This window comes from Scophthalmus maximus, chromosome 5 (assembly GCF_022379125.1).
Source record: "Scophthalmus maximus strain ysfricsl-2021 chromosome 5, ASM2237912v1, whole genome shotgun sequence".
NCBI lineage: Eukaryota > Metazoa > Chordata > Actinopteri > Pleuronectiformes > Scophthalmidae > Scophthalmus > Scophthalmus maximus.
The window spans coordinates 7,975,633-7,987,858 of record NC_061519.1 but is presented as its reverse complement, the minus strand read 5'-3'; the positions used below and the strand labels follow the sequence as shown (position 1 = coordinate 7,987,858).

Below are 12,226 nucleotides of genomic sequence, written 5' to 3'. Positions count from 1 at the left end.
TTCCAGTGTAGTCTATCTGTGTGTCTATATCCTCTAGAAAGCAGAGATACCTTGAAAAATGCATGAACTGTGTGAATGCGTGATGTCATTGTCCATGATATCACTTAGCATATGATGTTATATAATCGTTAGATCATTTTATTTATTATTAATATAAGCCTTAGATTGAATCTCTAGCCCTCTTTGTTCCATGATATATTGGAAAAAGTGCTCATCGTCCTGCCTCCAAACCATCGCTTTTCCCCCAGCTTCAAGACAAGCCATCGGCCCTCATCCCCTCACCTGCCTGCCCTGGCTCCCACTGCAATATCATCATTTAAATCTGTTACTTTCCATCTCCCCTGCCTGGGTCTGCATTTTAGGTCCAGTTTGAAAATAAGAAAACAACATAAAAAACATTGTCTTTTTTTATGCTGCTATAATAAATTTACAGATAAGGTAACATTTTCCAGCTCCAGGCCATTTTTACATGTCCCTGCTCGAAAATGACATGCCAAAAATGAAAAGAGTATACCTCTGCAATTACAAGGTCTATATGAATAATCTTGGTATCTATATAAAGATAATACATGTGATTATAGTAGTGGTGTAAAAAACAGTATAGATGTTACTGGGTCAGATTTGATGAAGATGGAACACAACATAAATTAAAAGATTTCATGTCTGCCTGAAAATAAAATTTTAAAAATCAGAGTGAATATGCCCAATGTAAAAATGCAGATGAGGCCCATTCTTGAAATCCATAGGACAACATCTGAACATCATCTGTGCCAATTTTCAAGCTGGTTCAGTGAAGCAGGGCGAAGTTACAGCTTTAGTAAGGCCATGGTCAGACATGGTCAGCTGTCCCATTTGAGGTTTCTCACTGCAAAACTAATTTAATCTCTGTAAATGTCATGCCACCTGAGGATCGACGTAACCCTTTGTAGCGACAGCCAATCACGTTTCAGTTTGCTACAAAGAATTGGGACGCGATGGCCAATCAGCGCTCGCGTCACTACCAACATTCGCCCGTCATGCTACCCTGAATTGACCAATCAACGTTGACGGCCCGCCCAGAGTCATGGCGGTTGCCGACTGGAATCAACGACAACAAAGCCGATAACTTCTGAACGTTGTGAAAGTAAGTATATCTTTAGAGCTGTTATCAATACAAATACATATATACATATATATATATGTATATATATATATATGTCCAATGTGGCTCGGTAAAGCTAACAATGAGCTCTGTATATTGTATAATGTATATGGCGATTTTGAGACTTAGTACGAGCGGTAATGTGAAGCCAGTTTCACGGTAATACATCTTCCCGTCATTGAATGATCATTAAATTACACATGTATCAAGTGGAGTACAGTTAAAGTGACGACAGGGCTTGTTGTATAATTTCGGCTCGGTAAAGTTAACGCGACTCTAAACGGCGACTGTAGTGGCGATTTTGAGACTTACGCTGCGTTCAAGTTCACCTCGGAATTCGGGGTTATCGTTCCAGTGGGATCTCGGAACGCGGAACTACAGTCACTGTTCAATGCAGATGCAACCGACATTAGTGTGCCCGGATCAAAAGCGCAAACTCGCACACACGTGGCCGCATAAACAGCGCACGGACACGCGCCAGGATCGTTCAGGGGCTTTGACCGCTCTGCACGTTACCGTCAACTCGCCCCGTTCTCCTCGTAAAAGACGGAGCGCTTCATCGGCTGTCACCCTACGAGACTGAAAACTCCCAAAGTCAGTGGGACAGACGAAGGTATTTCTATTGATTCTGGCAAACTTTCTAACGTGCCCTGATCACTGGCTGCTCATCACATGATCGGGTCATGTGACCACCCACGTACCCCCGTCACCCAGGCTCCCACAGATGCATGTTCATATATGAACCTACTCTGAAGAATAAGATGGTTCGAACTGTACCAGCTGCGACATTGAAGTGATACTTGTAGTTATTTATTATAGTGATATTTCTACTGGGTGGTATTGCTTCTTTTACCTCATTTAAAGTTCTGAGTACTTATTCCACCACTGGACTGAAAGAAAAGGTGGTGGGCTGTTACAGTCCAGGTCCCCTCCCCTTCATCCACTACCCTTTGACCTACTTGCAAAATCCTCTTTTATCCCGAGTAGGACATGAGCATTTTCTTCAAATAAACAAAGAAAAAAAACTGAAATAAGTGTTTTTGGAGCCAAGAACGATTTAAAGTTAGCACCCAGCTTCAAACGGTAATGTTAAAAACCACAAACCAAGCCAGAAATCTGGGTGTAGTCATGGACTCAGACCTGAAATTCAACAGCCACATTACAGAGATTAAGAGGTCAGCCTACTATCCACTCAAGAATATATCAAGGATTAAAAGATTTATGTATCAGCAGGATTTGGAAAAACTTTTCCACCTCATCTAATAATTTCCTTTTTAATCCAGATGGAACCTCTCTTCAGGAGACGAGCTGATGGCAGTCTAAACCTGACTGATACAAGCGATGCAACAAAGGTGAAGGAAGCTAATAGAGGAAAGCCATGGATGCGACCCGTGTCCCCAGAGGCAGTGCTTGATAAAGCTAAAACAGCTTTAATTCAGCACCATGGAGATCCAACAAACAGAAAGCACCTGCTGGGTTTCTTCGAAATTCAGTTTGGGGTCTATCGTGGGCAGACATTTAAGTGGGTGGTTCAAAATGTCTTGGGATATGCTGCTTACCTTGTGGCAGCTATGAAGAGGGACCCCACAGGAGGAAGCGAAGACCATCAACACCATGCCCACAATAAGAGGTGTTTGAGGGAGTACATTGAGCTCTTTCCTTCTGGCAAAATTGCAATTGCTATGAAGGAAGAGCAATATGTTGGGAAAACTTCCGCTGCCACCTCCCAGGTCTCTCCTCCCACCCAGCACACTGACACTTCCTCTCTCCAATCCCTACTGGTTAGGAATTTGCCTAAACAGAAAAGCTTGACCAGTACTTTTAAAAAGCTGCCATCCCCCATCAAAGCCAAACCTTGTAAGCAAACATTCACACATTGTTTTATGTTTAGTATTATTGCTGTTCAATACTACTATTCAATAATATGTTTATGTTTGTCCTGCTATTTGGCACACGCAGCGCCCTCATCCACCCTCACCAACCCGTCTCTGTCCACTGAGGCAGCAGCAGGGCCCTCATCCACCCTCACCAACCCGTCTCTGTCCACTGAGGCAGCAGCAGGGCCCTCATCCACCCTCATCCACTCCTCTGTGTCCACTGAGATGGATGACAGCACACTACTGGCAGCGGCGACAAAAGTGGAGAAGACACATGTGATGCGTAAGTTTATACATTAAACACGTTCTACACAAAATGATTTACTTTAATCTTATGGTCTTTTACTGATGCTTTTAAACTTTATTTTTAATAACTCCCACAAGTCCAACAATTTTCCTTATTAGGGATAATAGAGTAAAGTGAAATTAATTTATTGTTGTTTATTTCTTTGTTTTTGTTTTTCCAGAATTGCGAGTCTGTCTTCCAGCGGGCTGGATACACATCTTGCCTGATGTGGACCAGCGGTGGATATCTAAGACCCTCTTTAGGTGGACAGCACAGGGGCATCCTGAGCTGGATTTCAGCAGGGTTGACAAACTTTGGTGGTATCCTCCACAGGTGCCACTTAGGACCAGTAATTCCCCACTGCTGGAAAATTACTTTGGCCATCCCCTGCTGCTCTGGATGCCACAAAAGCTGTGGCAAGTCAGGTTGAAGTGTCCACATCCAGAATGTCAGAACGAACTTTTGACCTCAGCCGGCCTGCATCAGAAGATCAGACAGGTGGTGGGCGTGGGGAAGATGTATTTTGTTGCGTCTGAGTACCTGGCCTGTCGGAGATGCAAGAGGAAGTTCACCAGCTGGAGCCATGATATTGTCTCCCAGCTCGACATTGGCCACAGGGTGCAGTTCCCTTGCATCCTCACATCAAAACTGGCATGTGACAAGGAGGTAGCTACTTTGATGCGTCAACTAGGGCTGGGAAACAGCAGCAGCCAGATCCAGCGGAAGCTGCAGGAGTCTCATACTGAGGTCTGGTTGCAGAAGATTGTCCAGTACCTGACAGAGTGCAAGGGGATTGCCAGTGCTGTTGCATCTGGCCTGATCCTGCCTGTGACCTTTGAGCCTGCACCTGCCATGCTTCCTGTCCCCAAGCACCAGTGGCTGATGCAGGTTTATGTCCAGGATATCCTGCAAAGGCTTAATGAGATCAAGGCCACCATCACGTCACAATATGGTCGGATATTGAAAATTGATTCGACTAAAAAGTTTGCTCGAAAGCTTGCAGGACGCACCTACACTACCTGGGCAACTAACGTTGGAAATGAGAACGGACAGGTGATCATGTCTGTTCTCACAGCCAGCGAAGGTTCCGGTCTCGGGCCGATGATTGAAGGCCTCATTAATCGGTACAGACTGGCTGGGGTGGCTCCTCCTGAGATAGTGTATGTCGACCGAGACTGCTGTGGCAACACTATTCTGAGGAGGATGTTTGAAGAGTGGGAGCAAATGACCATCCGCTTAGACATTTGGCATTTCATGCAGAGGATTGCTGTGGGTTGCACAACTGACTCACATAAGTTATATGCAAACTTCATGAGTCGCCTAAGCCACTGTATTTTCATGTGGGACGAGGCCGACCTGACGGTCCTGAAGATGGCGAAGCGGGCAGAGCTAGAAGCTGAGCGGAAACAACCCTCCGAGGCTGATGTACTGCGCTTTATCACCCGAAGTGAGCTAGCCCTGCATTGCAAGAGAACCACCCGCGGGACTAAGGAGACCCAGGCACTAATTGAGAGCCTTATCCAGGCCTTTGATGGAGCTGCTGGTCGTGACACTCAGGGAGTCCCTCTCATCAACTCGGCCAGGATGAACGAGATCTGGAAGTCTCAGCATAAGCACGTGGCCTGCATCCAGGATCCTCCTGGGGTGCAGTTCTATACGCAGATGGGAACTGTAGTGAAGGGAGGGCACCGTCTGCCAACCTACCGCTGTGCCAGAGGTTCCACATCGCTTGAATCGTTTCACTTACACATGAACCGATTCATCCCAGGTCAAAATGTCAATTCTTTTTCTCATTACCTCATCAAAATATTGAATTGTTAAGTGATCAAATAGTTGATAATTATGAGAGTGAATGGGTTTTCAGAACAGCTGTTCATGTATTTATGGGAAATATTTGTATGGCAGAGACAATTTTTATTTATTTTTTACATTTCTGAATTTACAGGTGCACATTTACAGGCAAGTGACACCTTCTTCCAGGCCTATCTTTTGGATGGACTTGTAAGGTGGAATGAGGCCCGGGCTGTGGCAGCAACAACTGAAGGGCAGCAGCCACATTCCTACAACCATCTTCTCCGCCATGCTGTAAATACTCTTGCAGAGGAGGTCCTGGGCAAGAAAATCATCCCTTATGCTGGGCCTAGGAAATACACTGGTATGTAGGCCTGTCACGGTAACTACTTTTTGTCAGACGATTATTAGGCCAGAAATCATTGCGATAAACGATATTATTGTAATTTTTTGCGACAGAATTATTTGGGCTTTTAGCAAAGGCTTATTGGTTGTTTTGTGTTTGAATCACTGCATTCTTCCCCTACACATTTGTGTCTCTGCCAATTTCATATAGGATTTTTTTCAGCAGGGGGGGCAGTTCATCAAAGCAGCAATAGGGGCAAAATGTGATAAATAATGTGCATTCAGTGCACGACATCTAACTGCATTTTAAAGATCTTTACTGGACCTTGACAGGTGCTTGTGCAGATGAGCAGACTGACACTCGCACTCAGAGACCGCAAGACATCGTACTCTGCATTGCTCAACATCAATGTCGTGCTGCCTTAAATGTTTGTCCAGATCCAAGGTGCGACCCGACTTGCAGCTAATAAACGACCTGCATTTACTACACTTAACCTTGTCTGAGCTTTCTCTGTTAAAGTAAAGTCAGACTTTTGACCGTTCACCTCTTTTGGTTGGACGTTAGCATGCTAAGCGCAAGGCTCCAATCAAAACACAGGTGCCAGTACATTGGTGTGGGGACGTAGACAGACAGGTCCTGGCAGATGAATGAAAACCTCCAATTAGTCACGTCCTTACAGATAACCGATAAGATAAGATAACCGCGGAACCAACATTCAACTTTTTCTTACAAGTACCCAGTGACCCTACTCTGTCCTCACTGTCTCTCCTCCTCGGTGGCGTGTTCCCTATAGCGCTCCGTCGTTGTGTCTTGTCGTGTCAAAATAAAAGCCCTCGCAGAGTCATGTAATTGCGACTTCATGACATTTAATAAAATTTGGAGGCAGTGGCGGCAATAATTTGGCAAAATGAACATAGAGGAAAGCAAGGCTGCTGAAATAAATGAATCTAAAAGTTTTGACACAGTTTGTGAGCTGCGACACAGAGCAGAGGAGAGGAATGAAGCAGGGTGACTGGCTATGTCAACAAACACGCATGTAAATACAGTGCAGATTATCGAGGTCAGTAGAAATGATCGGGTTCATGTTCATGTATCGTACGATAAGTCCATAACGTAGTTATCGTGACAGGCCTACTGGTATGTAACTATGACTATGTAGTTGTGACATTTTCATTCAAGTTTACAAATACCACTTAATACTGAGTTATTATATAATGTCCTGTATATTATCCTATTGTTGGTCAATGTTTTTATGTTTTAAAGGTGAGCTTATTGGAGTTGAATACCTTTACCAGCAAACTGGTAAAATCCTGCAGGACTACAAGTTGGCCATTGAGGAGTCAGAGACCACTGATGTTCATGTAGAGGTGGATGAAGGTTATGCTGAACTAGAGGAGTTTCAGGACATCACTGTCCCCACCTTTGACACCCCGGGGCGAACCCCTGGTGCCTCCTCACAAGCATCAGCAGCGTCCCTGATTTCATCAGCTCCAACTCCCCCAGCAACTAGCTCCGGCTCATCACTGTCTTTGGTCCCTCCATCATCAATACCGTCCACTACAACCAGCTCTCTGCTCACTCAGTCAAAGCCAACACATAGCTGTGAGTTTTTAATGAACCTTCTGTTTTTGTTGTCATTCTAACCCGAAATGTATATTTGTCATAGAGACGTAAGAACAAATCAAAACTAAATATTTATCATTTTTCATGCAGCCCCAGTGGACCAATTATCAGCAGAACCCAAGAGCACATCTGCAAAATCTGAAGAGTCCACTTCACATAATGTAAGGACCCATTTCCTACTCAAATGTACATTTATATGTTTCTAAACAGAATCTGGGTAATGTTGGATGTGCTCTTGTCGGATTAATGGTATCCATTGATGCTATCAAAAGTTCTAAACTTATCTTAATTTTAGGATTCTGTTGGACCAGACAACTTTGAGGGTTATGCGGCCGTGCAGAATTTGGCAGAGTGTTTGGTTGGCCTCAGAGACCACCGTCTTGCCTTGACTGGAGAAGAGTGCACCCAAATCATCACCCTGTGGCAGGCACTGGGGGAGTATGACAAGAAGAAGACAGTTTACAAACCACGTCACCAAAGCACTCAGGGACGATTCAGGGCCACTAAAAAGATTGTGGCACCAGGTGTGGAGGGCACCAAAAGGTATGTTTGAATTCAGCAAAAACAGGGTCTTGATTGTCTACAATTTTTTTTTTTAACTAAAACTGGCTGAAATATTGTCTCCAGCTTTAGTAGATTAATTCAATTTATTAAAGGATACAAATTAGTTGATACCTTGACAACCAGCCTGTCCTCCCACTAGTGCTGTCAACATTAATGCGTTAATCTTTGCGTAAATCGTGAAATATTTAACGCCATTGATGCATTTTGTTTACTTCCAAGAAACTGATGAATATATTGCAGGATACTAATGTTGAAAGAAACAGGAAGAAGTTTGAGCGGACGCTCTGTTTTGTGCGGACGGAGAGAAATAACTTGACGGGTTAATATGTGGTTCTGCATTAAAGCAGCTCGAGGTTACGCTCATCATCTATTGCAGTGAAAACGCACAACATGCCCGAAAAAGCTCCGCATATAGATTTGTAAAAAACACACGGAAAAAGGCAGAGAATGTGGGTGAAGAGTGTTGTTGTGTTGTTGTGCTACAGTTCCTCCCCCGGGTTTCCAGGTTGACACACTCACTGCTTGTCACATCACAGCTCAAGCTGCCGGAGATGGGTTCCCCGACGTGTCGAGATATTAAGCTGCTAGATATCTGGACATGTCGGTCACCTGCCTGTGACCGACGTGTCCAATTAAAACCTTGTTGGTTTTTTTTAGTTCACAGGAGAGAATCTATGCTCAAAGTTAAAAAGATGCTATTAAACAATGGTATTTGAATTTAAATACTTCCTTTGTGTTGATTCTACATAATATCCATTATTACAAACTTCACTCTTAAGAAAAAAAAGGCGATTAATCGCGATTAATCACAGCAAATTGTGCAATTAATTAGTTGTTATTTTTTAATCGATTGACAGCACTACTTCTTACAAAAAATATAATTTACATACTAAAGTAATTTAGACAATAATAAACAAAAGCATTCATTAAAATAGAACAAACAGTAAAGGAAAAATACAGCAATAAAATCAACATGCACTGTAAGCATCACACATTGAAAACAATCTTTTATTAATGATATGCATTATGTTGTGATTTCCAGGTGTTTCATTGGGGCTCATAGTCCAGCACAGTGGCCTGACTGCGACAGAGTGGTGGAGGCCATCTTCACAAGGCTCTGCACTCTTAACCACTACCCTGTGCTCTGTGATGGAGTGAAGGTGGCACGTTTGTACAAGCACATCCGTGAATGCATCATCACCAACGCTAAGGTGATGAGCGAGACAACCATCCAGCTTCCAGAAGTGAATGCTGCAACGGTCACACAATGGTCAGTAAATAAGTATGCTTTGTATACATGCAAAGCATGTAGACATTGTTTGCATTGTTCAGTTTTGCATACCAGCTTGTACATACATTTTCACAATATAATTTCTGGAGGGTGTGATCAATAGCTTTGTGAGCTGCAAAACTGGAGCCGCAAAAACTATTTGACTCTTAAAATGAAGATAACACAGCGTATAAAGTTTTATACATAGTTACACTATATATAAAATAACTATAGTTTGTTGCATTTAATAAATTAAAGAACAACAAAAAGAAAACTGTTGATATGCTGTTTTGAACTGTGATAACAAAGCAAGGGGAGAGAAAACACTGGCATGTGTAGGTCCTACTTTGAAACAAAAAACAGACCTATGTAGGGCTGTTTGAGTCCTTCCCTTATTTGTGGAAAATTAATAAAATAAAAAGTTTTCAAGGAAGGAAGGTAGAGGCTGCAGGCTGTAGTGATGACTACAAAGTAGGATGTGATGCATATTTTTATTGAAGAATTATTAAAACACTTTTTATTTTATTTCAGTGTCACAGGTTTCCTCTACGTTCATTTTGCTTAATTATTGCCGCCACTGCTACAGAATTTTATGAAATGTCATGAAACTATTACATGACTCTGTCTGCGACGGCTTTTATTTTGAAACCACAAACACAATGACAGAGCACTGTAGTGACACACCCCTGAGGAGAGGCAGGGAGAGAGACGAGTGAGGACAGAGTAGAGTTACCGGGTTCGGTTCTGCTTATCGGTTCCTAAAAGAGATATGTATATATACATTTGATATACATCACGCATCAACATAACGGTGCCTGTGTTTTGATACAAGCAAGCAATTAGCATGCATGCTTACGTCCAAGTCACCGAGGTAAACAGTTAAAAGTCTGCCTGTAACAGAAAGCGGGGACAAGTGCAGCAAATGCGGGCGCTTATTGGCTGCAAGTTGGGTCGCACTTAGATTCTGAACGAACATTTAGAGCATTAAAAATTTTTAAATAGCCGTCATTTATTTTCATTTTTTTCCAAAGCTACAGGGAGGTTCTGAAGAGCCGCATGCAGCTCTAGAGCCACAGGTTGCTGACCCCTGTTTAAAGCAGATGTTTGTTAATATTGGTTGTTCTATGTTTTCCCAGGTTCAGCAGGCGTTACAAGCCTCAAGACAAAGCTTCCGTCCCACCCATGTCAGTACCAGGAAAGTTGCCTTTGGCTCCGCTGAAAAAAAAACCCCTGCATTCTGGCAGTTTGGCTGTACCACACAATTTCATCCTGTCACGTAACACTGCTGGGAAGGCGAAACTCAAGGGGACGCTGCAACCTCTGGCCATTTCCCAGGCCCTACCACCCCCATCAAATCAATGCTATCCTGTTATTGCACCAGCACCATCCAGCTCCCTCACCTTCATTTTGCCATCTGTGCAGATTCCTACAGTACCTGGACCCTCACGGATGATGGCTGCACCTGGAACCTCACAGATGGTATACTTCAATCTCCCATTACCCTCAACTAGTCCACCATCAACTGAGACATGGACTCAAGCTTTGCCTTACACCACGCAGCGGTACAGGAAGAGAAAACTAGAGAGTGAGCGCACTGGCGCTTTCAAAAGAAAATACCAGAAGAAGACAGATGTGATTCTTTGTAAGAAGTGCCAGAAGGAGAGAAAGCCTCCTTCACATCTCCAGTACTTTGGTAACTGGTACTGTGAAGACTCTGAGACTCAGACATACGTGGACTGGAGGGCTGTGCTGGAAAAACGGGGTTATCGGAAAAAAAAACAGGGAAATGACAAACCTCGTTATTGATATTTCACTATATTTCTTTTACATTCCATCTCACTTGCTGGCATGCTGTATGTATTAATTTAATATTAGCACATATTGCACATTAGGGCGGCAGATCAAACAGATGCTGTCCAGGATGAGTTTGTTTTACGTACAGTAGTTTTTGATCTTGTTTACGCCTCAATTTGTTTATGTTACACATTTTGATTATTATTGTTAGTATGGGTGTTATTTATATTTTTATGTTGTTACTATTACTATCACTATTATTAGTATTTCTACTTTGTAGGAGTACTGATAGTAAAAAAAATTATCATATTTTTTTTATCATATTTGTTATTGTTCAAATAAAAGGAGTTTGGACATTTCAGTGTTTTTATTTATGACTCTTAACGTTACTTAGTTATTATTACAACTTCTACTACAACTTTTAATATGTACAGAAGGCAAGATTATCTGAATTTAAACAAAGTAGATTAATAAAGATTTCATATTCTTGCCGTCTTTGTCATAACATTAGGTATTAAGTTTGCCCACTGAACAATTTTATATTACATGAGTTGCTCCCACACATATTTACCGGTTAGCATTATTATGGCGAGTTTGTTACAAGCGGGATTCAAACTGGCGATCACAGGATACAGTACAAGTATTTCTTGGTAGCATCCATGTCAACAACACCCTTTTCTACTGTGAGGAAGTGAACAAACTGTCGACGAACTTCATTCGTCAAAGCTATTTCACATTATTTAGAATAATCAGAGTTGATCTAACTAACTCAGAACTGCTTCTCTGGAACCGAAAACTCCAGAGTTTCTCATCTGAGAGTAGATCAAGTCAGAGTTCAGGTTTCACTTCAAAGTTTGTTTAACCTGCTTCCTGGAATAGGCCCCTGGAGTCAACCTGCCTTGTGTCAGCAGTCCAGGCGGCTGCTGCTGGTGGTGTGATGGAGTGAGGATGGTTTTCTTTACACAACTTGGGCCATTAATACCAGTCAGTCATATCTGAGTATTGCTTCTGACCATGTTTATCTCTTCATGGCCACAGTTTATAATCTTGTAATGGCCACGTCCAGCTAGGTAATGCTCCATGACACAAAGCCAAAGTCTCAAACTGGATTGGCAGCATGTATGAGATGAAGTTGAAGAAGCAGGCTTGGGATCGAAAGGTAACAAAAGGAATGTGGTTGGGGGGAGTCAATGAACCACCCTTTCCCCTCCCTCAACATCCTTGGCTGAACTGCCCTTCAGCAAGGCACCTAACCCCCCGACAGACGTTTGGCTCTGCCTTAATTGCAGATTCACAGAATGGTTCATTTCCCAGTACGCATGGTTTAAATAAAAAGCCACATCACATTATTAGGTTATTCATTAACCAGAGCTTTGCAGAGCAGCTTTGCTCTAAAGATAAAACGGTGTAGAGGGAACCAAGCACTAAGTGAAACCTCGTCCTTCTGTTCTCCTCCTTTGATTTCTTTTATCAAATAATCACTAATGAAGGTCTTATTATGGCACAGTGAGTCCTTACAGAGGGGAAGACAGAG

The 12,226-nt window shown here is 42.7% G+C and overlaps 1 protein-coding gene across 4 annotated transcripts; it reads left to right on the top strand.

Annotated features, from left to right (window-relative positions):
* Positions 1 to 1,047: 1,047 nt before the first annotated feature.
* LOC118310714 lies at positions 1,048 to 11,051 on the top strand. Of its 4 annotated transcripts, XM_047331947.1 has the most exons (11): positions 1,416 to 1,754; positions 2,425 to 2,998; positions 3,101 to 3,301; positions 3,486 to 5,072; positions 5,250 to 5,459; positions 6,705 to 7,043; positions 7,155 to 7,225; positions 7,360 to 7,607; positions 8,671 to 8,898; positions 10,035 to 10,082; positions 10,321 to 10,502. In XM_047331947.1, exons 2-11 carry the CDS (start codon positions 2,425 to 2,427, stop codon positions 10,349 to 10,351), a joined length of 3,537 nt encoding a protein of 1,178 aa, XP_047187903.1. In that variant the 5' UTR covers positions 1,416 to 1,754; the 3' UTR covers positions 10,352 to 10,502. The 4 variants fall into 4 exon arrangements, with proteins under 4 accessions (XP_035489807.2, XP_047187903.1, XP_047187902.1 ...); XM_035633914.2 differs by lacking the exon at positions 1,416 to 1,754 and adding an exon at positions 1,048 to 1,123 and having other exon boundaries at positions 10,035 to 11,051; XM_047331946.1 differs by having other exon boundaries at positions 1,486 to 1,754; positions 3,152 to 3,301; positions 10,035 to 11,051.
* Positions 11,052 to 12,226: the final 1,175 nt, after the last annotated feature.